Source organism: Podarcis bocagei (assembly GCF_964188305.1).
Source record: "Podarcis bocagei genome assembly, chromosome: 7".
NCBI classification, from domain to species: Eukaryota; Metazoa; Chordata; class Lepidosauria; order Squamata; family Lacertidae; genus Podarcis; species Podarcis bocagei.
In genome coordinates, this window is record NC_138132.1 from 51,369,603 (window position 1) to 51,396,919 (window position 27,317).

General features: G+C 43.0%; 1 protein-coding gene and 1 long non-coding RNA gene across 4 annotated transcripts in view; one reads left to right on the forward strand and one right to left on the reverse strand.

The window, feature by feature from the left end:
• The window catches only part of BANP (BTG3 associated nuclear protein), a 150,966-nt gene that overhangs the window by 52,424 nt on the left and 71,225 nt on the right, over positions 1–27,317 (forward strand). For 2 of the 3 annotated variants that reach the window (XM_081202604.1, XM_081202606.1), the window contains 2 exons: positions 15,217–15,384; positions 23,854–23,984. In XM_081202604.1, the coding sequence (XP_081058730.1) occupies positions 15,217–15,384; positions 23,854–23,984 (299 nt within the window). Of the gene's footprint in view, positions 1–15,216; positions 15,385–23,853; positions 23,985–26,751; positions 26,938–27,317 lie in introns of those variants that run through there. The other variant, XM_081202605.1, reaches the window with a different exon arrangement.
• Positions 5,962–9,173, reverse strand: LOC308590815. Its single transcript, XR_014009916.1, has 3 exons — positions 8,957–9,173; positions 6,837–8,363; positions 5,962–6,254 (listed from the first exon to the last, which is right to left on the reverse strand). It is a non-coding gene; the product is annotated as an uncharacterized lncRNA (long non-coding RNA).

Here is a 27,317-nt window from a genome sequence, read left to right on the forward strand (position 1 = left end):
CATCACACCAAACCATGGTTAATGAAGATTTTTTTTTGTTTTGCTATGATGTCTGAATTGGGAAGCAACAGTTTGTAATTGGGCAGCAAACTAGAATAAAAAAGCATGGTTTGAAGTGGGCTTGTTATCCATGCATTAACTAATGTTTGGTGTGATGCCTCCATTGACAAACTATAATTTCAGCCGTTACAGTGGTACCTCTAGTTACGAACTTAATTCGTTCCGGTGGTCCGTTCTTAACCTGAAACTGTTCTTAACTAGAGGCGTGCTTTCGCTAATGGGGCCTCTTGCTGCCGCTGCGCCACCGGCACACGATTTCTGTTCTCATCCTGGGGCAAAGTTCTCAACTCAAGGTAACTCTTCCAGGTTAGTGGAGTTTGTAACCTGAGGTATTTGTAACCTGAGGCATTTGTAACTCGAGGTACCACTGTACTGAGTGCTGATAGAAGGGAAAATGAAAGCAGACAAGTAGCTCTAAACAATGGTTTATTGTACATCTAGAAGCTCAAAACTATGGTTTGGGTTCTGAATCACAGTCAGCGCAAGCCATGGTTTGGTATGTGGACTCTGTACCCTGCTGTTTCCAGAGTTTCCTTGGAATAAGATAAGACTGTTGGCTTCTAGCAGAGATCTGGCAACATGTGCTGGAAGATTTCTGGTTACAACTTTTGGTTCATATACCATTTTCAAGGGCAGTGGGAGATCCACCAGCAACTCTGAAAATACCACTTGAATATTATGGAAGTCGAAGCATCCAGTGTGGTGTAGTGGTTAAGAGCGGTAGACTCGTAATCTGGTGAACAGGGTTTGCATCTCTGCTCCTCCACATGCAGCTGCTGAGTGACCTTGGGCTAGTCACACTTCTTTGAAGTCTCTCAGCCCCACTCACCTCACAGAGTGTTTGTTGTGGGGGAGGAAGAGAAAGGAGAATGTTAGCCGCTTTGAGACTCCTTCGGGTAGTGATAAAGCAGGATATCAAATCCAAACTACTACTACTACTACTACTACTACTACTACTACTACTACTACTCTTCTTCTTCTTCATCATCATCATCATCATCATCATCATTCCTGGGAACCTCTTTTGTACTGGTCCCTCTCTGGACCTCCTGACCCATAATGGACATGTTCAAGTTGTATGTGGGTCAGTCTGGTCCTACTTTGCACCTTTCTCTAGAATGGCACTCCCACCATGCTATTTTCAGCTTGGATGCTGAATGAATGTCATCACCAAATGCCAGCCACACAGCGTGATTGCCAAAGTCGCCTTTTACTCAAGTCTCTTCTTTCAGCTTGTCAGTGGAAAGATTTTTGTCCCTTTCCTTGTTCTGGGAAAAGAGCCCCCAACCAAATCTGTATTTAATAGAAAATATTTTGAAAAGTATATAGTACTCCGAAGCCACACTTTCCAAACTCAGGGAAATATGCTTATTAAAAATTCTTGATATACTGCATAAGCTTTCCCACAAAGCATTTATCTTCTTGAGGTATATGCTTTCATTTGGTTGTTGCTGTAATGGCAGTGGAGGTTGCAGAGAGAAACTTTGGGGCAATTAATTGATGTCTGTATGATTCAGGCAAACAGTATGGTTTTAGTAACTCGTTACATCAATGCTACTAAAATAAGGGGATTTGGGGATGGGGGTGAAATCTGATAGGCAGCAGTTAGGAGTATATGTGTAATTGAAAATATAGGCTTGGATATTTTGATATTTGACAAGAACCACTGCAAATTTGTGCCTTTAAAAAAGTCCAGCCTCAATGTTTAAAGAAAATGATACATTGCCTATGCAACTTGGGATTGGAGTATCTTAAGGACCACCTGCTCCCAAGTGTAGCTAACCATCCTCTAAGGACTGCATCAGCGGCTCTTTTCCAGGTGCTGGGCTGCCTTTGTGGCAGCACCCCCAATAGAGGCATGGTCTTTCCAGGAATGCTCATCCAGTGTTGACTTTTTATTAGCTTTCAAGCATCAGGTGAAGATAATTTTATTATCCTGACAGTTTAGTATATACTACTTTAATGTTCTCCTTGTTTTATTGCTATTTACAGCTTTTCTGACTGCTGATTATTTTTGGTTGTTTTTTTTTATCGCTTCCCTTTGGTGTATGTTACGTATTTTTGTACTGAAAGGCGGGATAGAAATGTTTTAGATTAAAATAAATAATGCTTAGATAAGTATTCCAGATGCTAGTTAGAAAAGTTGAGGTTGATAAGGAATTGTTGTTGCTTCTGGTACAGGGGAAGTCACTTAACAGATAATGCTGAGATTTTAAATTATCTCCTTGGCAATATAGAGGATGACCGTTCATATTTTTATTGATGGGCCATGGCAAAATGACACAGCTTCCTCTGGACATAAAATGTCACTCATGTTGTACATGGCATACATACTTCAGTGGTCTTCCAAACAAAAAGGGAAAGGGTGGGGGGAGTTTGTGGAGGATCCTGAAATCAGCAGTTGTAAGTTTTACCAAATTCTGAGTAGTTATCTCATGGTGTTGCAGTTTTGCTTTCTTCAGCAATATAACGAAGAAGTAGGAAAGAGTATATTAAAGGAGAGGTTGGGGTGTTACGGGGAGCATGACTTGAGGCACTAAGAGAGAGCATGATAGCCATGCTTGGCATCCTCCCCAGGGGACATTTACAAAAAGTTAAACTCCTTTGGCAAAGGTGCTGAAAAATTCCAGAAGTGGACACCAGAACCACAGAACAGCTATTGTCAGCACAGCAGAAAGAAATAGCAATTTTTAAAATGCATCTTTATAAAATTATTATTAATAATAATAATCTGTATAATGTCAAACAGAGTGTAACAGCCTGGCCCTCTATATTGAACCTGTTATCGGCTTAATTCATCTGCTCTTGGGTGTGTTTCATCTGGAACCCATCAGTGTTTAAAGTAGCCCAGACAGACTGCTGCAACCTAAAACTCAGATTACGCAACCCTATCAAAATAGAACAAGGAAAATAAGCTTCTACGTTCTTCCTGTTAAATCAGAATGAACTTCATCTAAGGGTGTATGATTTGCAGGTACTATAGAACTATTCCTTCTAATGTTGATCTTGTTTAAAACACCAGGATAGCATAAAAAAGAAGAGGGAAAATCTTGGGAGGATCGAACTGTATAGTATAAAGCTTAGAACTGTATAGTATAAAGCTGACAATAGAAAAGATAATGCTTTCACAGATAGGCAAGCTGTCCTAGAGATATGAAAAAAATGTCAAGTGGATTGGGAGTGAGCATTCCTCAGAAGAGGTGTGAGCTGCTCCTGTGTGATGAAGTACCCTACTCCTTTTCTGCTAAGTTGCAGACCACCCAAATGGATTTAATGGGGAACACATTTGAATCCTGCTTGATTTTTCATAGAATATTCACTTCAGTGTTCTCTTCCATCTTGTGAAATTGTCCATCTGTTTATTTGCCCACTGTCCAGGCTTCTTGCATACATTGTAATATAAGAAGCCAGTCAGTCGAAGCTTAGATAACAAATATATGGTCAGTTGTTTTGTTGGAAGCCACCCAGAATTGCTGGAGTAATCTAGTCAGATGGATGGCATATAAAATAATAATAATAATAATAATAATAATAATAATAATAATAATAATAATAATAATAATAATAATATTCATTTCACCCCAAAAAAGGGCTGTTAGGTCAGAGTCCCTTGAGTGCATCACAGTTTCAGTTAGATTCATTTCCAATTACCCAAGTATCAGTCTCATTTTCTGCTCTGCACTTGATGGTAGTTTCTATTAAGTCCTAACATTTGTTGCATGTTCTGCTCAACCAGAGTGCTATTAATAAAAATCTATTTGAGCACATGCTGTAACTCATAATGTTCATATTTCTGCTATTAACCTGGGGAGTTGTTCCTACTCCCTTGCTTTCCACTAAGCATCCCTGGGCCAGGTGTTAAATCTGGAAACTGATGAGGCTCACCACAACAGCCTCTGCTTGATGAACTGTAATAAGAAGCCAAGCTGAGCCAGAGGAAACGGGCGCGCCTGCCATTTCTGAGCCTTACCACTAATAAAACTGTGCACGGAACACTTGGATTCCATCTGCGGAACCAAAAATGAAAGCTGTTCTCATGCTGAACTTGCTATCTTGTTTTACTCAAATGCTCGGTAAGCATCCTTAACCAACTTGTTGAACAAATCTTTATTTTGCTCACACCAGATGAGCTGTTGAAAGTTACTCCCTGTTGGTCTTGGGGACCCCCTGCCCAACTTTCTTTAAAGAACAGGAGTGTATGAAATTATACCTGAGTGCCCAGAAACATGAATGCTGAAAACATACTTAAAATTAATAGTGATTTTTTTAATCGACATTCCAAATCTAGCAAGAGTGGGTTAGCTTCAACAAGGTTTGCTGGATCTGTGTGGAACCATTTCTAATATTACAGACTTAATAAACAATATGTTTTCTTTACAATTCTCTATACATATTCTCAGAAATCTACAATTTTGCTTACCATGGTGAGTGCTCCACCACCTTTTTGCAAGCTTGCCATGCCCTATGTTTACTCCCATCTTTTGGGTTGGGCAGGCGGCAGGGATTTCTCTACTATGCAGTTGGCTGTGTTTTAGAGGCACTGGGTGCAATTGTGGGGACATTCCTACCCTTTCCTGGAAACCTGGGGTTTGTATTGGCACCACACTTCCCTGGTACAGTCATACTTGGGGTTGCGAATGCTGCGGGTTGCGCGTTTTCGGGTTATGGACGCACCGAACCCAGAAGTACCGGAACGGGTTACTTCCAGGTTTCGGCGCTCACACATGCGCAGAAACACTAAATCACGCTTTGCGCATGCGCAGAAGTGTTGAATTGCGTCACACGCGTGCACAGACACAACACCGTGGGTTGCAAACGCTGCGGGTTGCAAACGTGCCTCCCGCACGGATCATGTTTGCAACCCAAGGTTCCACTGTACTTGAAGGTATGAGGTGGAGAGGGAGGTGGGACTTGTTTTTTGCATCTCCACACAGCGCAATTCCAGGAACAAACCAGTGTCCCAACTCCCAGCCCTAAGCTTAGGGTTAGCAATGGTAGCAAGAGAGTGTCACTGCTTCTTTGCTGCATTTTTGGACAAGGTTTTCCCCTTGTCAAGGTCTAGGTGACCACAGATTGGTGTTGGCCACCAAGGTCAGCCAAAATTTGTGAACTCTGCTTTTCTTGAACTTAATTCTTTCAAATATGCAATGTCATAATGAGGCATAAAACAGCCCAAGTGTTTTGTGAATAGCATCTTTGGTGTGTTCAGAAGAGGAAGTCTCCAAGGCTTGCAGGAGTCAGCTGGTCCATATGTCCAGAACTGAAGCATCCAAACTCCCGCCTCCAACATCTGTACAGCCAACTGCCCTGAAGTAGGAGCCTGGATTGCTGTTGTGGTGCTTCTCTGCAAACACTTTCTCCTCTTTATTGAAGCTGCCAGAACCTGGCTTCAATTTCAAACAGCTCTTTGTAAATCAGTTCAGTCCTGCCATATGGAGGGAGGCAGTCACACATTTCAAGGCGAGGGGAAAAGATAGATGCAAATGATGAAGGCCGCAGCCCTCTGCATGCCAAAACCCCTTGGAATCCAACAGGCTTTGCATTTGAGTGAACGTGCTCAGGATTGCGCTGCATGTTCTCTCCAACTGTAGTTCTGTGGAAAACCATATGGACTGACAACTTGATATAAACCATGGGTAGGCAAACTGAGGCCCGGGGACCGGATGCAGCCCAATCGCCTTCTCAATCCGGCCTGTGGACGGTCCAGGAATCGGTGTGTTTTTACAAGAGTAGAGAGTGTCCTTTTATTTAAAATGCATCTCTGGATTATTTGTGGGGCATAGGAATTCGTTCATCCCCCTTCCCCCAATATAGTCCGGCCCCCGACAAGATCTGAGGGACAGTGGACCGGCCCCCTGCTGAAAAAGTTTGCTGACCCCTGTAAACTCATTAAATGTTGCTGTCTGGCATCTTCCCATTTTGCCCCCCTGTTCTTGCTTCCATGTGGTGTCACTGACTAGTTGCAGTTTGAAACAAGTGGAGCAATATAAGGAAATGAATAACTGGCAGTGGTGCATTGTACCCTTGCCTCCCCCAGCACATTTACCACAAGCTGTCCATCATTCAAGAATGCAAAATAAATGAATTTAACTCTCTAGTTATTTCCTACTAGCAGTTTTCTTGGTTGTTGGTCACAAACAGAATATTGTTCCACTCAATCATGCAGAATATTATATCAAGAAGCCCCTCGGTTCCTAGAAAAACAAGAAATGGAAAGAAGTGGTCTTAAACATGGTTTGCTCTAAATCATTTATTATAATTTATATTCATAAAATTTGTATATCACTTTTCACCAGTGAGATTGTCCCAAAGTGGCTTCATTTGCTCTTCAGTGCTCTCTCCCATTTGGTTTTAAATTAGGTTCTCCTCTGTTCCAAGGAGGTAATCAATACAGGTTTAATATAAGTACCACTGTGCTCTTAATAACTTAAAACGTGCCCCTCTGATCAGAGCAGAGTTCATCTAATCCAGTGTTCTCTTGGTAACCAGATTCCTCCAGGGAAAAAACCCACCATCTAGACATGGGGGCAGCAGCACTCTCTTGTTGCTCCCCAGCAATTGCTTCCCAGAGATACTCTGCTTCTAAAAGGAAGGATCCATTTAACCATCACAACTAAGAGCCATGAATAGACCATTCGACTTCCATGAAATTGTCTAAATGTGGCACTCAGTTGGATAAATTAAGTGTATGCTATAGAGCATTTTGTGTGTGCTTTCAATAAGCTTCACTGGATGACCCTGAGTTCTAGTATTTTAAGAGAGGAAGAAAAGCTTACCCAACTCCTATTCATTTCAGTGGTCCTTGTGCTGGAGATCTTCTTAAGGGTTTGAACCCCATTAATACAGAACCTGACCAAAATCTAGGAAGCCATAACAGCATTGTTATGCTTGCCTTGATCTGTTCATCACCATCTCATATCTCTGCAGTTCTGTGAAAACTGCTTTGATGGAAAAGCAGCTAGAGCATGTGGATGTGTTCTGAGGGGTGTCTGTGTAGTTTTGAGTCTCTTATTTTCTGCTTGTCCCACTAGTTGGACACCCACACCAACCTCTTTACAGTGGCTCATTAGCCCATCTGTTTTTACTGCTTGCACAACCTTTTCCTCATTTGCTGGGATTCTCATCCCTTCTCAATCTTCCCAGTGATGTGTGCTGTGCATCTTTTTTTATGGTGATGTTTGCTAACGTACAGTACAACAGTGTGTTCCTTTCAAGCTTTGGAAACCTACTATTTTTTCAGTTGTTTTTGCCATATTCAAAACTTTATCCAGCCACTGACTCTCTGCCTTTTAATTTACAATGAACACTCATACTGCCAAGTGGTGAAATGTCCTTGGCAGTGTAGGCATAGTGATATCTTAAAAGACACTAAGCGGTTGATCATTGGTTCAGAACTGTAACTATTTCTTCCCTTGGAGAGGCAAGAGCCCCTCAAGATATGGGTCCTGGCCAAGAAGCTCATTTTTGCAGGTGGTAGGGGTCACTGTCAAATGCTTTGTGCACCTACAAGAGATCCAAGTGGTTGTATTACAACTCCAGTTTTAATTGCCCAGTTTTCATTTTTGCATACCTATGAGCGGAGCTTGGTGTATATGATTTATAGCAAGTAGCGCTAGGTCCTTCGTAGACTTTGTCATCCTCCTGCTTCTTCCTGTCTTGCCTTCTGTTGCAGCAGAAGGACAGGGACTGAGTTATTGGGTACCTGACAGGATGGGACTCTTCTTATTGCAATTCCTACCTTCCTCTGTGGATGAAAAAGCAGGTGGGAAAAGAGTGGTGGATGAATTTCTTTGCATCCTGGTTTGTTCCAGATCGTTATGGCTGTAGCGTCTGGCATGTGATTTTTCTCTTATAGGATTTAGAAGTCAGAAGGCATCCCTGGAATCACTTAATCCCTGTTGTCATTGAGAGAGGAAAAACAGTCTCGCCGCTGAATGCGAGCTGTTGCCTTGCGTGAGAATTAATGTACAGCTCATCTGGAAAATACATTGCGTGATTCAAGGAAAGTGATGAGTTCATGAACACTCGTAAATTGAATTCCAGAAAGTTGCATTGCCCATTCTTTTCAGACACACTCTCTTTGTCACCCTGAAAGAGTTAAACCATCAAGAGTTGGAGCTGCTGGTACCATTGTTGGCAAAATGTAAATAATTTTATGTATCCATTGGTTTTCTGTCACGCCAGGGCTTTCCAAGGCCGCAAGCTCCTTTGGAAGGGGAGAAATTTGTGTTGTTGATTCCTAAGTTAGTTTTTCTTGGCGGCACATAGGGTGGCTTTTGCCATCCAGCTGGAATTCTGTGATGCTGTGGAAAAGAGCTTATGTAACAGGATGTCTCAAGAAGGCTTTTACATTTTTAAGATATATATTTATGGGGGGGGCGGGAGCAAGAGCACACACAAATTAGTGGGGGGTGGAAATATCTCCCTTCATTTTTTTCCATCTACAGATTCTGAGATGTCAAAATTGAATCAGGTTTCCTTTAAAAATATAAACATTGTTTGTTTACTAATTTATTGCTACAGACTGGAAAGTCAGACATGACAATGTGCAAGTTGCCAGTACATTAGTGATAGGTTTGTTGAGGTACTTGTTTTGTTTTTAAAAGGTGTTTTAGCTTGGTTGAGAATACCATAGTGCAATTAGATGAGACAGCGGGAAATACATGGTAGGATCTCCTGTGATTTGTTTTCAAAAAGAGAAAATCAAGCTGTGGGACACAGATTTGATAGGGAATGATAAACACACACACACACACACACACACACACACACACACACAGTTGGCACAAGAAATTTTGGTGCCTGAGGCGCATCCCCACCCCACCCCACCAGGGAAGAAGGGGTGAAGATCTACATTAGAAATGTGTGTGTGGGGGGGAGATCAAATTAACCTTACTCAATGGTTGAAGTGGAAATCAAAGGCCATTTGGGGGGTGAGGGCTGCTTTGAATCACACTGGATGGGTGCAGTGCCCAGGAGACCCCAGAAGGCAGCCCCCACCATTTTTTCCTTAGGAGTGGGAGGAGAGCAGTAGTGCCTCCTACTTGCCAAGAGGCTGCTCTAGAGGTGGCATTTGGGTGGGGGCTGCTGAGGAGGAGGCAGATCTGACCTCCAAGGAGGATGCTGCAACCGTTGCTGTTACTGTGGCTGCGGCAGCAGCAGTGGATGGTGCATTCCTTAGAGGCCACATCTGCTGCCCCTGTGGATACTACTGCCTGAGATGATCACCCTAACTTGCCTCATGGGTGGGCCGGCCCTGCACGCGCACACACACACACACACACACACAACATTATTGGGTATCCTATGACTATCCGTCTGTTTGGCTGTTTCACCTTTATGTGCAACCACGTGTGCCATTTGAAAAGGGGTGAAAAGCAAAGTTCACACTGCAAGCGTTTATGTACAGATTCAAAAAGTCCTTCCAGTAGCACCTTAGAGACCAGCTAAGTTAGTTATTGGCATGAGCTTTCGTGTGCATGCACACTTCTTCAGATATCTGGGTATCTGAAGAAGTGTGCATGCACACAAAAGCTCATACCAATCTTAGCTGGTCTCTAAGGTGCTACTGGAAGGACTTTTTTATTTTGTTTTGACTACGGCAGGCCAACATGGCTACCTACCTGTGTCTGAAACTGTGGAAGTGCACAGATTGTCTTTAAAAGTGCCAGCTGCAGGTTCAAACAAAGTAAATAAGTTTGCTAGTTTCATATTTCACTTTAGGCTTTGCCCATATTCATCCAGATGCACTTAGGGATGGGAATGCACATACAGTGATATGTACATTCCATTGAAAGTAATGCAGTGTATTCACACAGCTGTGTATTCATGTACAGTCTATGGTTTTTCTCCCTCTCTGCTTAGCTTGCACAAGCGTTTGCACACGTATCTTCCAATGATTACTTCCCCTCACATTCCCCAGAAAGGAAATTTGAGGAGAATTGGACAGAAGGAAGGTTTGGAGTAATTATTCATATCCATAGAGCCACCAAGTGCACCTGATGGATCCCTTGTCAGTGAAGAGCAGCATAGCTTTGGTCAGGTTGGATACATAATAAAAGTTATATAAGTGCTTGAGAACACTTTCAGCCTTCAGAATGATGGGTGGAAACAGGATTCCTCAGATAATTTATGAGTTTTCCCTTCTACCTGCTACCTAAATCCCATTTTGAAACTGCCAAGCATAATATTGATTGGTTGTTGAAGGTCTTCCTTTTCTGTCTTCTGCTATTGGACATTCTGTCTGTTCACCTCGGTTCAGTGATCATATATGCATCTGGAATCTCTCTCTGGTTTTGCTGAAACTTCTGGTTCTTTCTCTTTGCCCTTATACTTGGACTGATGCTACACTTCTTCCCAAAATTGGTACACAAGTCTGCAAGACCGCTAAATGTGGCCAATATGTGCCTTCAAATACTTAATCATATACCAAGAAATCCTAAAATCCCTGGTGGAGCTTACTTTTGAGTCGACATACTTCTGAGTAAGATTGTTCTGTTATGTTCTCTATCATATTCCATTATGACTGGGGGCGGGGAGGACTACACAGGTAATCCATTTTGACACAATGCCCACTCTTTTGAACTTATGACATGTAGAAGAAGCATTCCTGTGAATGTCAAATAATTGCATGAACCTGCTTTTAGACAGCAGATGAGAAGGTCCCTCCCTAGTCTTGATAAGGTCAACAATGTCATGAAGCATAGGTTCATGAGTTTTAGATGGCTATGTTGTTCAGATTCCTTGAAAGAGAATTATGTTCGCGCGCGCGCACACACCCCACACCAGTTTTGGTATAAACTAAGCAACAAATACTTGCAATGCACTAACAATTATTCTCTTCAAAATGATTTCAATATGAGAGTGATGCATGACCAGCACGGAAGAATTGAAGCCTCCAGGCAAAGGACCAGCGTCAGCCGTGTTTATGCCTCTTTGTTTTTTATTATTACTATCTACTGCTCTCTGAATTCTATTGTCAAATGTTATTAGTTTAATATAAGAATTTGTTATTGCCTTCTATGTTCCTTCTTAACGTAATTTTCTGTGTAACAACTGTTGAGCCTGACCAACTGCTGCTTCTGGAAGGATTCTGAGTGTAAAAAAAAAATAATGAGAAAGGCCCTGCAGGATCAGGCCAGTGGCCCATCTAGTCCAGCATCCTGTTCTCACAGTGGCCAATGAGGTGCCTGTGGGAAACCCTCTAGCAGAACCTGAGTGCAATAGTGCTCTCCCTTTCTGTGGTTCCCAGCAAGTGGTCTTCAGAAGCATTACAGCCTCCAACTGTGGAGGACAGAGCATGGCCATTGTGGCTAGTAGCCGCTGATAGCCTTATCCTCCATGAATTTGTCCAGTCCTCCCATAAAGCCATTCGAGTTGGTGGCCATCACTGCCTCCTTTATGTTATCCACCCCAAATCTTCCAATATTCAGCTTCATTAGATGTCCATGTAGTGTTACCTACCTCTATCTACTTTCTCCATGCCATGCATAATGTTAAAAACTTCTCTCACTTGCCTTAATGCAGAATAGCATTTATAGGTGCTATTGTTGTATTGTTCAAGGGAGCATTTTACATTTCATTCAGATGGACAGTATGCTCAATATGGGCATGAGGCCTGGATCTGCCAGCATTTTCTATCCTTTGGAAAGGGTTACCAAAGTGCTATGTAGGACCAGAATATTTATCTCTCTAGCCCATTATTGTTTACAGTGGTACCTCTAGATGCGAACGGGATCCATTCCGGAGCCCTGTTCGCATCTAGAAGAAAACGTAACTAGCGAGGGCACATCTGCGCACACGCACGCTGCTTCTCGCCGCTTCTGCGCATGCGCGTGACGTCATTCTGAATGTCTGCGCATGCGCAAGTGGCGAAACCTGGAAGTAACGTGCTCCGTTACTTCCGGGTTGCCGCGGAGTGCAACTCGAACGCGCTCATCCCGAAGCACATTCAACCCGAGGTATGACTGTACTCTGACTGGCAGCAGTGGGGCTCAGGCAGAGAGAGATTCCTCCCATTGCCTGCTGCCTGATCCTTCTAAATGAAGTCTTGCTGGGCTTTGAACCGGAGACCTTCTGCTGATCCCTGATGCTGGCTTTGCCATCTGCATATAAAGGATATGCTCTACTGAGCATATACAGTCCTTTCCTGAAGGGAGGAAGCTCACCACTCTCGCTATTGCCCTGGGAGTCTCATTCCAACCTCTCCTGCTGTCTAAATCTGCAACAGAAACTGCGTCCCCGTATTTCTCTGGCAGAAAGAAGTACAGAAGTATCTTTTAAAATATGCTTTGCATTCCCTATGTATGGTGTGATGGTGGAATCCAATTCTCGGCCCCTCAGTTCCTGGTGTGATCCTGGCCATTCCAATGTGTAGCTGTGCCACATGTAGCTGAGACATGCCCTGCTGTAATTTCTAGCAAGAAATTGGCCCGCTTATTGTGGGTACTGTGACATGATGCTTTAATTAAAATAGCAAGATGGGTTTTAACTGGGAACTTCTGAAATGCTGACTGTGTCTAATGCATTAGTTTTCCATTTATTTTTTTGATGGTACTCTCCTGGAAGCTTAAGCCATGGGTTCCTTCCACATTTGCTGTGGTCGCTCTCTTTTCAGACTTGGCCTTTGTTTATACTATTGTCAGCCCTGGTGGAGCTGGCTGCAGTCATTGCTGAGGCAAGCATTGCCCAGTGTTGCTGTTCCTTCCTCTCAGTTGCTAAGGACCCCTCAGCTGGTATCAGGATGTAAGACCTGCTTTTGAAAACAAGGGACACTTCCTTGCATTTATCAGTTCTGCAACTGTTGCCTAGTGAGGGCAATATATTTCTCTTTATACTGGGCTAGGATGGGTTGGGTGATCAGTTTGCAGGGACATGGAATCCTTTCTTCTGCCATGTGGAGGCAGCTGCAGTGGAGCAAATGTCATGTGTGCCACAAGTGGTAGCTGCTTTATGTTCACCAGGTAAACTGTGGGAGTATTTTGTGTGGGGCAGTGTTTGGGTACAGGGCCTTGCAAAGCTGTCAGAAGCTCCCTCATCCTCAGTCTGGCCCATCTAGCCCATGCTCTGATTTGCATTTTCTCTCCAGGGTCTCCTTTAACTGGACTAGAGCCTGGGACATTATATATGCAAAACAAATGTTCTGTCACTGAGCTATGAAGTTGCCCAGAAGAGTGGTGAAATTTCCTTCTCTGGAAATTTTGAAGAAGAGACACTATGTGCAGTTCTGACAGGCCTGGTGCTCGTCTAAGGCATCCTGCTGTTGAGGGAAACTGGCTGTAGGCATCATCATGCTTAAACTGGTTTATTAAACATTCCAGAGAACTGTAGTTTAGTTCTTAGTTCATTAACCTGGTAATCTTATGTCCAAGGCCCTTAAGTCTCTTCCATGTCCCTTCCGCAGATCTTCTTCATATTTACACCTGTACTTTACTTTGTCTCCTGGTCCTTTCACTCATGGAAACTCCAACTTGACAGTATTTTTGTCCCTTCTCGACAGATCAGCCCCTTTTCCATAGTCCACACTGAACTCCATGTGGTATTTAAAAGCATGTTTCAAGGTCCCTCCAGAGTTGAGGACCCCCACAACCCCAAACTCCTCACGGCCCATTGCCAGACTTGAAAAGTCAAGACATCCCTGCATAGGGGGGGGTCTATCCAGCCCCCCATCTCCAAGCCAAACAAAACTCTATCTCTCCAAATCTGGCTTTTTCCAAGTTCATTTGTCAGATCCAACAACTCATGTTCCTGCTGGGCCACAGCTCCCTCCATCTCTGCCACCCGAGGTCCAGCAACAACCTTCTCCCTCATCTGATCTGTCAGAGCACACTCCTGAGTTGATTCCTGGGTGGGCTCTATATAGATACCCACTACCTGTCCAAAATTTCTAATCGCAACAGTCATCAAATCCGTCTTCTCATGTAACTGTTCCAGTATGGCACTTGTCTTGCAGAAAGCATGCACCAGAGCCTCTGAATACATTGTTATGCAAGGTCAGAAGTCTGTTCCCACGATCTTAATCTGTTTGCAGCTGCGAAGCTCCCTAGTTCAAATTTAATAACAGTTTCACAAGCTCCCTCTAGGGGAAGAACTTCTATTTGTATCACTCTCTTTTCTTCCCCCCCTTTTTTTAACAGCAGATCTAACAACAAAGTTTCCTTTTTCAGATATTTTGTCAATATTTGTTCCTTTAAAATGCGAAAGAGAACAATGGAATCACTATGTTTCTCTTCTTTTAACTGTCTGTCAAAAACATTTGTCTATAGTCAATGAACTTCCCAAAAACATCTGTCCTGACACCCCGCTCCCAGGTTCAAGGCAGTGGAAAATTACTTTTCTTTACACTCTTTTCTGCAGGTTTAAACAGTCCGGAAAAAATCCCCCCTCTTCTCCTGCTTCCAAAGGGGGTTCAGTAGTTTTAGATGATGAAAGTTGATCCTTTAGAAACAATTTTCTAAACTCTAGTTTGCCATGTCTTTGCTTTAATCTATCTACAAGAAATGGAAAGCTGACTTCCTGTTTAGACCTTCCCACTTCAGTGCCAGATTAAGAGGAATTTCTTAATCCAATTTTCCGTTCTACTCACAGATCGTTGTTTAAAATCCAATTGTCCAAATTTAATCTGCTCACGGGTAGTTGTTTTTGTAGCCAAATTGTCCCAGGAAAAAGGTAGCGCTCTCCGGCAATGGCTGTGCGGCTTCGCTCCACGGAAGAAGCAGTTGACTCTCAGCACCGCGCCACTAGCCCCTCTTCGCTCCGGAGCCCGTAATTGGGTTCCTTTACTAATTGGGGGGGGCGCGAAAGGTGCCCGCCGAGTCCCATGGTCACAGGCTTCATCCGCCTGTGATTTTTTAAAGGGTCCCCGCTTCGCCGTAGTGGAACAGACCCGTTTTCCGTGGAGCCAGTCCCTCCGGATCAGAGGGAATCCGCCATTACTGATGGCGCCACCCCGGAAGTCCCAACATAAGTTTGTTTTCATATGAGCTCTGAGTGCCTTTGTGCTGGGTATGCAGGTATGATCCATATATGTACAAAATGGAAGTGGCAGAAGTTGGCTTAGGTGGCCATCACATGTTTCTAAATCTGCAGCCCATTAATTGAAGCCCACAAACTGTAAAATATGGATTTTGGCATAGTGCATTTTTTTTTGCTTTGCAGGTCACCTTTTCTATAAGTTTGGAATCACAGAGTCTGACTGGTACCGGATCAAGCAGAGCATAGATTCCAAGTGCCGGACAGCTTGGCGGCGAAAGCAGCGAGGCCAGAGTCTGGCAGTGAAAAGCTTTTCAAGACGGACACCTTCCTCATCCTCTTATAGCGGCTCAGGTAAAAAGCATCCTCCTTTGCTGGAAATTAGCAAACTTCTGATCTTCCTTATTTAATTTTATTAGGGTTAACAGTATTCTAAAAAAAACCAAAACCCACTTTCCCTTCAAACAAAACTTAGAATGTGAAAATAATTAAGAACATTGTCAAAACACAATAAAAGAGCACGTAAACAACAGCAATAACAAGACAGCTCCATGCTGCTGATGTATCCACGGCTACTGTTCACTGCGACTTGCCACTATAGACCACCTTTCTCTTCCTGGAGAAAAGAAAAAAATATTGGGAAGCCACATCAGGAAGTGCATTTAGATATGTTTCATTTGCGTTTTCTTCATGCCAAATTTAGGAGCACTTTTTTGTTTGAACAGCCCCTGCTAATATACAGGGGAGGGGGAACTATTATCACTAAAACTAGGATCTTGCAATGTCTAGTAAATACAGGCCACTAGATAAAGGCTGTGAGTGAGTAAAAGTTTTTATCCTAATCGTATGTGTTCCTTTTGTTAAATGTACTGCTGCTCCTGAGGAATTACTCCTGTGGATGAGCCGAGGGTTGAGTGGGGTTGGTGGGGATATCTGAATAAAGGATCCCTTAATACTGCATTCCAATCAAGGAAGCATTTCTATCATGTATTGTTATTTTGACCCCTGATTATTCAATGTCAAGTTTGTTTATACTATTTCTAACTTGCCCTTCTCCAACTCATCCAAAGTTCTGTCATCTGTCTCCGCTCTCTCCTTTCCACAATGTGTTTCTAGAGGGTATTGTGTGTGTTCCTTTTTTGCCCACATCTAGATCATGAATGCTTCTGCCATGATAAATCTGTTAGACTTTGTGTTGCAGGTGTTTCATGGAACAGTTTATATTTATCAGTGGTTTCAGTTTATAATAGGAACCGAGTCAGGCACATTTTATTTATTAGTATATGCTTAATTTCATTCAGAAAAAAACTTTTTCCACTACCACCACCCCTCCAAGAAATGTACACATTCTCACAAATCTTGTGAGCTGCTCAGCTTTCTACATAGATTTAAGCATGAATGATAAATGGCAAAATATTGACCCAAGGAATGTCCTCTCGGGACCCTTCTGGCTCATGCTTATATTAAAAGCAGGGCTGTGGGATGTTTGTATATCATATATTAAAAGCAGGGGTTTGGAATGGAGCCGAAAAGAGAGGAAATAAATTTATTTGCCCACATGAAGGTTTGGGTTACATGTTAACACTAACCACTATATAGTAGGCAAGGAATGACAAAATCTGCTTTTGCTGGAAAATTCTGATATATGATCAACTTGATAGCCTTTACCCAAATGACAGCTAATTAGCACTGTGTCCTCACTGACTATATCTATTGTAATGGTTCTAGGGGTTGCTCGTGCGTAAATCGGCGCCACACCTGGCTGGGTTGCCTGAGTGAACCCTTTCTGTCTGGACAGCCACTCGCCCGTGGCTGTCTCAATCGCTGGCAGAATCCCTCAGTGGGCGTTTCTTGAACTTCTTCCAGCAAAGAAGCTCTTTGACGCCTAGTCTCCGCCTAGTCTCCCTGCGCGGAAGCCTTCTGCACAGGGAGGGTGTGGGCAGCGGAGGACCCGTGCTCTCCCCGCTGGTCCCCGGCAAGGAGTCATGGAGCCACCTCGCCAATTCCCCCATCTGCCCCCCTTCTCCACTGGTGCTACGCTGATTTCCTTCCCCAGAAGATGTGCTGCTTCTCTCCCTCCCGGGACGCTCTCCAGAACCCCTCTGGAGCCCTCCCTCTCCCTCTGGCTCTGATGGCAGTTCCCTGACATCCATGGTGGGGATTTTTCTTCTAAGCTTCTACTTCTTTGCTTTGTGGATCCAATAGGCATGTACTTATTTGTCTGTGCATGCCGATGATACATACACTGGAAAGTCTTTTTATCTGTAGGATGATGTTGGAACCACACACCAATATGGTCCTATTAGAAGTGTACCAAGAAGAAACTCACCTAGGGGTGGCCCTCTCTCCAGCTACAAAAAAGACACCACAAATGTGCCACTGAGACAGTTTGCAAATGGAGCATGTCGGTTTTTCATTTTCTCTTCCTGCTTTTATTTATTTATTTAGTTAGTTAGGTGAAGGCATATTAGACAACTGATAAAAAATGGCAAAATGTGGGAATTAAAACAAAATAACAGCTGCAGAATTAATGCAGCAGCATTAATTTTAAAACAAAAATTTAAAAGGTATGCTTTGCATTTCTCCCTAAAAACTTTAAAGTGCTGTGCACAGGGGTGCTGTCCCTGGGCGTTGGGGCTGTAGTGGGAAAGGCCCTGCTTCTTGCTTGAAGTCTTCTATGGCCTGGTCTAAGCATGTAGCAGAATGGAGTGGTAGAGTGCTGAGAAGAGAGAGTAGACTCTCTGGTTTAAAATGCTGCACCTTCCCCATAACAAAAACGCCCTGCAAATAGAAGGCCCTCTTTCCATAGAAAATACTTACCACACAACTCACAGCTAAACCATGGCATTTATTGCTACATGATGTGGGGATACCAACCATCTGGATGACTTTAAGAGGGGATTCGACCAAATCCACGAAGGAGAATAAGACCCATGATAGCCCATATGGAGCCTCCAGGTTCAGAGATGACATACCTCTGAATCAGTGGCTGGTGGACAGCATGAAAGAAGGCCATTGCCTTCATGCCCAGATTGTGATCTTCTCAGTTGCTGCTGTTTGTCTGCCATAGGAAGTAGGATGCTGGACAAGGTGGACCTTTGGTCTGACACAGCAGAGGTTCTTCCATTTATTAGGAGTGTAGGAAGCTGCTTTCTACCAAGCCAGTCCACTGGTCCATCTAGATTAGTAAACAGCATTGTCTACACTGTATTGGCAGCGGCTCTGCAGACGGGAATCCTTCCTAACCCTACCTGCAGATGTCGTGGACTGAACCCATGACCTACTGAATGCAAGGCAGGTGCTGTACCACTGAGCTACTTGAAGCAAGATATGGTTGCTTCTTGAAGAGCAGGCATCCCATGCCATGTAGCAAACCACTTTTGAAACTACACAAGTAGCTTGTACCATGACTCTGTGTGTGTGTGTTTTCATGGTACTTAAAGAGAAAAAGTAGAAAGTTCCACTGGGTCTGCCTGTACCCAAGGGTGTACCTATAATAGAACTGTAAAACCTAATTGCTGTTTATCAGGTCTCACAATTCACCAGTCAAGTTTGTGAGCCTGCAGGAGACCAATCTGATGGTTGTAGATGTGCCTTGTGAAGTAGAAGCTTCTAGCACTGAAAAAGAAGCTGGGAGCACCTGAGAAACCATGTGAGGGGTACTCCCTGCATTAAACCCGTGTGAGTGAAGCACATCTTTTTCAGGTGCAAAGTCCCAGATTCCATCCCTAGCCATTGCTGCTGGAGGATCCCAGGGTTACATAAGACCTTGAAGAGCTGCTGCAGTCAGAATAGACAACACTGGGCTAGACATGCCAATGATCTGACTCAGTATAAAGCAGCTCCTTTTGTCACAGTGCCAGTGTTCTGTTATAGTCCACTTCAGATCAAAATTTGCCTGCCTCACTCAGTTGGTAAGGCTGCTGCTGACTCTCCTTTTTAGGGCCCATCCTTTTATCTTCCAGCCAACAAACTTGTCTTTCTGATGCTCACACAAGATAAGGGGGGGGGGATGATGGCTGAGTATAGTAGTAGCATTTACTTTCTGTGACCAGTTTTGGTATGGAAAATAGTTGTTGAAACAAGAAATGTTTTGGAAATCTCACTCCACCCTGAAAATGAGCCTGCAGGAGAACAAAAGAAATGGTAGCGATCCAGTTCACAGAACAATTTTAAACCCAATACATAAATAAAAGCAACAAATGAAAATAGTTATTCTGAATGTGCTTCTCTTGATGTGGAGGGATGGCTGGATTGGGCTCTAACCAAATGGACTCCCTGCCATGATTTTAATGGTCTGCTGCTGCCCTATTGTGTAAAGGGGGCCTAGTTTATTCTTTCATAGGACTCTAAATGATCTGTAGCTTGGAACAGCTCTATCCTGTTGACTGGCAGAAAGGAGGATAAATGTGAAAGGATGTACCTAACGGGATGATGGCAAATCTGATAGCCCGAAGCCTGAATCTCAGACCTATAAGATTTTTCAGTACAGTACAGGATCCCCATGTTCTTTCATTCCAAAGGGACAGCCATGTTAGCCTTTACGGTGCAGCAGGACTTGCTTTTTAAACCCTGGCATCAGGCCCTGGCCCTAACCTGTATGACTGGTAGACCTGTGGCAGATTGAGTAACAAAGTGTAGGACTGCTTCCCTACTGGTCCCAATTGGCAGCCATCAATCATGGAACTAAATTGAAGAAAAGCTAATGTGCAATTCCAGGCAGAAAATGCCCAATGAAAATAATGCAACTCCCCACCCGCCTTGCTGTCATGTCCTTCCTCCACCTACCCCACAAAATGTTTATTAAGGTTGCTCTCTGTTTAACTGACTGAGCAAGTTTACAACTGTCACAAGATTTACTAGTTTATTCTCATAGTAACCAGAGCTGGGTTACCCCCCGCTCGCCCATTTCTTTTGGCACAGTTGCTCTAAAAATATTGCTTTTTGTGCTGGAGGTATTGATTACTGTGGTTTGGGCTATGTTCCCCAGAATCAGGCTTCTAGCTTCTGCCTTTCTGTGTGTTTTAGTTTTGTGTTTTTCCTGATGGGGGTGGCAAGAGAGGCTGCTGGAATTATTTCACCAGGTACCCTTTCCAATAGCTCATTTTTAAGAGCCAGGAACAGGGCTCGGATTTGGGATGCTGCTTTCCTCTCCATCTTTTAAAATTTGCTGTTGCAGGCACCCCCAAATTCCCCAGTTAGGTTTGATATAGCTCTATGTTTCCCCGAATTCCCTCTAGTGAGATGTGCTCGTCTCCCACCCAAATTAAAACTGGAGGTACTTTTACCTCTGTAAAAAAAGTGAGGGAGTGTAATAGACTCCCTCCCCTGGTGCCTATATGTGGGATCCTGTGCTGGGAATGCTACCTTCAAGGGCTGGTAATTCTGCAGCATGAAGAGTAATTGGATGACCCAGTCACACCAAATGCACCAGACCCTCCAAGTGTCCCTATTTTCCAGGGACAGTCCTAGATTTACAAAAGCCCTCCCAGTTCCTGATTTGATCCCAGAATTACCCTCTTTTCCTTAGGCCATCCCTATTTTCATAAGAGAAATGTTGGAGGGTATGAATGCACAGATTCAGCATATAAAAAGCCCACTGACAGTGGAAGCTTCTTGAAAGGAGACAAGACTGGAGGAAAGGAGACTTAGACTGAGTCACAGTGGGCAGCCCGGACTCAGAGTCTTTAGTGATGTTCCTAGCACACTTGTCTGCCCCTGTAGAAACGGTAGAAAGAACTGCAATGCCTTAGGGCAGGCTTGTATTTGAGCCATCACCTGGTCACTTTTCGTCAGCCTGAGGATCACAGAGTCAGGCTGTTGCTACAACTCTGTTTCCTTCTTTAACATAGAGGCAGGGTTACAAGAGAGCAGGATGAAGTGACATCAGTGAGTGGAGGAACCTGGGGCAGTGTGCAGGAAGGCAGATGAAGGGCAAGCTGGTGGTAGTTCTTTTGCTAAATTCATTTTTATGAAACATCTGTGTGAATGGAGCTGAACTGCCAGCCAGGACTCATTTTTGCAGCTGAAGACACATAAGTCAGCTATGCACAAAGCTGCTCTTGGTCCAAGAAACCAACTTTACCCGTTTACTAAAAGGAGATGACTTTGAACAGACGTGGGGTTTGCCATGGTTTTGAGCAGCTGATTAATATCAGATGGTCTTGGGAAGACAACTTCTGACCTTTTAGATTTTATGGGGTTCTTTCAGCCCCTACATAAACCTTTAGAACGATTAGGCCTAGATTATTTTAAGAGGCAATGAAGAAATGGAAAAATGGAAAAAGCTATGTGGCAACAGCCAGAGGTTTCGTCTTTGGGGTGAAGAATGTTCATATTTTCACAGTTTGAAAGCTAAAAACACTCACTTTTGAAACAGTTACAAACTACTTTTGTCTGACAAATCTTCCTGTTCTGACTTTTGAAGGAGGTGTACCTTTTGGAGACAGGCCACAGAAGTGTGTCTATGTCTACAATGAATATTTTTCCAAAATGTTTAAAACTAGCTTGATGAGTATCATTTTTTAAATGAAACAAAATATCTTTACCCTGGCTTCGTTCTTCTAATTCATTGGGGCCCTTGTTTTGAAATGAGAATATTTTAAAGAAATCTGACTATTGCAGTTTTTCTCTCTACTTTGTTATCCTCTATCTGTAGAAATTCAGGACCTAGTTTGCTAAAGGGCTGTTTCATTTTTGGCTGTTCCAACACTTTCCTGGAAAGAAGGATGCTGCAGATATAAGCTTGTTACCTGCATTGCCACAACAGTGTTCAGTTGGGTTTTTTTTGACACTGGCCCAATGTAATTTCTGTTTTATAAGCAGCACATTAGAATGTTTTAAATACAACAGCTCTCCTCCAAGCCATGGATTTTTCAGTATATCAAAGCCGCAAAAGAGAGGCCAGATTGCTTACATTTTGACGATCCGTAACTATGGATGTGTCCCTTCCATTCAAGCTGCCTGCAGTATTCATATTCCTTTTTATGTTGAAAATAAATAAATTTTACTTCTGCCTATTCTCACAGGTTTTTTTATGTGGTGGTGCATCCGGCAATTATGCATGACTGATGATTTCAGGGTTTAGATATGGATAAATCCTCTCTTTCCCTTTTCTATCTAGGGCCATGACATTGCTGACAGATGCTGAAATTCTGTTTATAAGCAAACTTGCTTCTTTCGAGATGTAGTTGTGAATGCATGACTTTTTTTTAGTGTTATGTTTGCGGCATTCACCAGTACACTACTTTAACCCGGGAGATGTGAAAATAGTGTTTAAACATCTGTAGAGAAGCAGCTGGCCAGCAACAAATATGGGTCTCTTTGTGTTGTTCCATTACAAACAAATTTCAGTGCTGCTTTAATGTGCTGTAGGTCTTGTTACTCAAGCACATTCATGGATTAATGGGACATTTCTGGTCAGTAAGTAAACCTGTTGGGAGTCTCTTTTCCCAGGCACACAGCACCACCAAAAAATGCAGTTTGAACATGGGTTGGGAGCTAGCTCAATGCCGAGGATAGCTCCATTGTCTGGCTCACACTCATTATGATAAAAACAATGGCTTAAAATGGCATTATAAAACTCAAAACAGGCTATGCTGGTAAATCCAATTTAGAAATATACTTCCAAAATGTAGTCTCATGTCCTGCCACCAATATATGTTTGCCCAAACAGGAAATACTTGCTTTTGGAAGATGCCTGCTGGAGCATTGCAGCTTCATTGCTTATTTTAATGGCATCTGTTTGGTGCATAAATAGCATGACTTAGTATGCTCTTCTGCATTGGTTTGGTAGACTTCAGGTTGTGAGGAACATATTCACACATTTGTGTACATGTATACTGTACACAGAGAGAGAGAGAGGGAGGGAGGGAAGGAGAGAGATGCATGTAGTTATGGGACTTCCCCACAGTACAATTCCACGCTGCTACAGAATGTAGTTCTGAGATAGTAGTAAGTGAATGTGGTGTGGAAACATTTTCTACATGGATTTAGAAACACAGGGGATCTGACCATCTCTCTTTATTTTGGAATCTCTAACAGATTTAGAACCCCATTTTAATAAAAATGAGGAGTCTAATAATATGTCCCATAAGCTGCTTGAAAGCATCTCCTGCTTTGCATGTAGATTATAGGTGATGCATTCCCTTTGCTTCTCCTCTTCCAACTCTGTACTGAGGCAATATTAAATACTTGGGTACTTCCAAACTGGCAATCTTTTTATGCGTGAGACACTTTTTTATGCTATCCTTCAGTTGTGTTGGGAGTTTGGCACCTATTGGGAGGAGGGAAAAGTGGGAACATTTGGGATTATAGATTTGGACATGCAGAACTGGCCAGCTGTTAAGTTGTAGGGTGGGTTTGAACGGCATATTGGAAACATGAAGTCACAACTGGATGGACTCAAAGTAATCAGTGCATTGAAGAAGAAAAAAGGGGGGGGGAATAAAACTTATTTTCCAAATTGGAAACTATGTTAATTAATCTGGAACCATTCATAGGTTAATAAAGCAGAGCTGGTAGAAACGTGAACTTACAGAAAGTTTAAGTTTATGCAGCTGGGTGAAAAAGTGCCTTATAATTTTTATCTCCCCGGGAAGTGTTTTACTCAATCAGTCAGTCTATCAGACATCATCGGCTGCACACATTTTGGTTAGCCCTTTTCATTACAGATGAAGGATCAATCCCTTTCTTTTAACTGTAGTTCTAGAATGACCAACAGCACCTTCCTCATTCTGCTTCCCTGCAGTTTCCAAGTGTTCTTAATGGCCACAAGCAGACAGATTCCTAATGAATAATGCTGAGCTTTGGTTTGTTTTCCAGAGAGTGCTCAGAGTACCACATCGGCACCAAATGAAATTCAGGCCAACCAGCCACAAGCGCTTCACTACGCCCTGGCCAATGCCCAGCAAGTCCAGATCCACCAGATAGGAGAAGATGGCCAAGTCCAAGTAGTATGTACTCATTCTTTACAATCTCTTCTTGTCTCCTGAGCAGCTTTCAGTTTTATGTACTTGCAGCTTAGCTTCAACTTTTCCTTGCTTCCAAAAATACTTTTTTTGTTTTGTTTTTAAATAATGTATATTCTGCTGCTAGTTGTACACATGCAAAATATAGGTGCACCACTGATATGAATAACTAGTGATTTTGTGTGGATATATGAATTTGCAAGCAAATGATCACCTACACTTTCCAGTTCTTCCTTCCACATTCAGGGCACATTCACAGGGGATTATGCATTTGTACCCCCAGCCCCTGAAGTACTAGTAGTCTGGAAATCCATTTTAGATTCATTTAGCCTCATTTTTTCCAAAGTGTGTTCTGAAGCATTTTTCAACATCTGTTAGCTGAATTCCTTACATGTGTATCCATTTAAATTCATGTATATAAGCAAAGCTTATAAACATTGACATTAAATTCTTCTTTCAAAAAGTTTAAATAAAGTTAACACTTTGACCCAAAACCCACAGAAGACAGGAAGTTTAAAAGTTAAGCGTGACACTCTTGCCATTACTCAAGCTTTTGTGTTTCTTTTTTTTAAGATTGCGCTGGTGGGCCATGGAAAAGCTTGCATTGGCTTCTGTAGCTTTGCTTCGTATCATTAAATCAAATGCAATGTTGCATGGAACTTAAATATGATCCCCACAGTTAGGTGGAGGGAATGCATACTTCGCCTACTGATATTTTCATAAGTTTCCAAGTAGTGTAGTTTTCTCCAGCAGTGGCGAATGTGATTGGCAGACAACTAGTTCACTGCGGTTGGCTGAGTACTGTCCCTTCTAGGTCCAGCAGGAAAGCTCTCAATCCTTGTCGATCCCACTTTAGTCTAAAGCAGGGGTCTGCAACCTTTAAGACAAAAAGAGCCACTTGGACCCGTTTCCGAAGGGAAAAAAAACTGGGAGCCGCAAAACCACTGCGACATTTAAAACAAATATATCTCCGGAGCTGCGATCTGACAGCGGGCAGGAAGGTGATGTCGGGACGGTGCGTGACTAACGCATGCACCGCCCCCATGCGACGTCACAGCCAGTACAGTGCCCGCCACAGTGGGGAGTGTCGGGGTGCACAATGCGCCTCCTCCCCTCGCTAGTATCCACCCCGGAGCCACTGCAAAGGTGTAAAAGAGCCACATGCGGCTCCGGAGCCGCGGGTTGCAGACCCCTGGTCTAAAGCTACCAGGCCAGTTCAGTAATCCCCTCACTCATCCACGGACTGCGGGGTGGTTTATCCATTTGCGTGATTTGGGGCTTTATTGTTGTCCACTATATTTACATGTGAGGATTTTTTAATAAAACAACAACCAATAACAACACCTGGGTATATATGACCCACACTTTACTGCTTTTCTGTTTTGAAGTTCATTCATTCTCAGACCTGTGATAGCAGCAGTGCTAGCATCTCCACTTAGAACCAGGAGTGCCAACTTGCCCCCACAACTGTGGGGGCCAGAGATCATGGTGCTATGCAGCGTGCATGGCCCCGGCACCGAAAATTGTGGGTGCCTGGCCCCTTCATGGGGAATTTTGTGGGTGCTTAGGCACCCAGGGTCCCAGGGAGTTGGCACCTATGCTTAGAGCTGAGATGGCCACTTGTTTTCTGATGGCCTAGAGACTGGCAACATCTGAACCTGATGGGAAGGTATGAGTGGCTCACAGTGTGAGGAACATCCCTCAGGTGTGTAGTTTATGTGCAGCCATTTTGAATGAAGCTGGCTTTATATTTACGATGAGCCACTTCAAAAGGCTGTACATTCTAGCCAGAAAATATTCAAGTCAATCCAGTACTTGAAATTGCTTGTACATCACAGCACTAAGAACTGGACTGGAGTATCTTCCCTCTGATTCTTTTACTTGTACATAATATTTGAAGGTGTCCAAGATAACAACAAAATAGGTTTTGCACACATGAATGAACAAATGATTTGAATAAAGAAGACTTTTTTCATGCATACCATGGAAAGCCCTTTTCCATATCCATCATGATCCACTGAGAATGTCATACTGATTATTCCAGTTCTGTGCCATATTCACATCTTAGGGATAAACTAGCCACCTTGAGCACCCTTGGATGGAAAACTGGAGTATAAATTTACCATGTTGAATAATAAACAAACAAACAATATGAAATGGTTGTGAAAAGGACCTCCCATTTAGTTTGCTATTTTTCATAGCAACCTATTTAGTTCAGGACTATGGCACTGAGTGAGGATTAAAAACAAAGAACAGAAGCACATTTTTCACCCTTGCTTGTTTCTCAATGTAAACCACCCCTCAACATTGCTATTTGCCTGGGGTGGGTGGAGGAAGAAACATACAGGTATGGAAACCTTCCTTTTTCCCACCTCCTTTGAAAATTTTGTGTGACTTGCAAACAGCTTAATGAGATTAAAATAATAATAAAAACCAACCAACCAAACGTTTTGAACATTTCCCCCTAGAAGCCAGTAAGAGCTTATCATTGTGAAGGGAAGGCGATTTGATCTCGACATGGATTGGATCTGTGGTCTAATTTTATATACAGTTCTTATTGTCGTTTTGATACTTTCGGCATGCTGCTTCTCCCTATAAATAGACAGTTTCCTTCCAAAGGAAATGAAACTGTTTGAAATAGAAGGGCCTGTGTTTCTTTGAAATTCATGTGCAATTGTTGGTACGTTATAATATAAGGAAGGCCTTTGACAAAATTCCACATGGATATCTTTAATCTTGGTTTCCTACACAGGCATGTGAAAATGAACACAAAAGACTTTTACAAACCAAAGTAGCAGCCAGTTTGCCAGCAGGTAAATTTCTCTTGCAAAGGGCCAGTCAGGATTTGGGAGGAAGTTTCTTTGCCTTCCTTGATCAATTTTTTTCCTTTTTAAATCAAGTGATATGCTTGATTTTATTGCCGAGGTAGTTGTACAGGTCAGTGATGTATAGTAGCGATTTCTTTAATATATTAAAACTCTTCAGGCTAGATTCTCTGCAGTTGTTATCTGGCACAACTTCAATAGAGAATGATTGGACAGCTGCCATTCTACACCAGTGGAAATGTTGTCCTTTAGTGTTTGTGTGTGTGTGGGGGGGGGTGTAGTGCTCTTCTCCTCTCCATACAGAGCAAAGGGCATAGACAATTTATCACATGAATACTATGGCGGTAATTATTCAGTGATGGTGGCAGTGATCTTAAAGGGAAGCTTTCAAGTATACTTCTCACCCTGTGCCAAAGCCATGGTGTTCCTAGTGAGCGTTGCTTTGTGATAATTCTTTGTGGGGTGGGAAATGCCTGAATGGTAACCAGTGTCA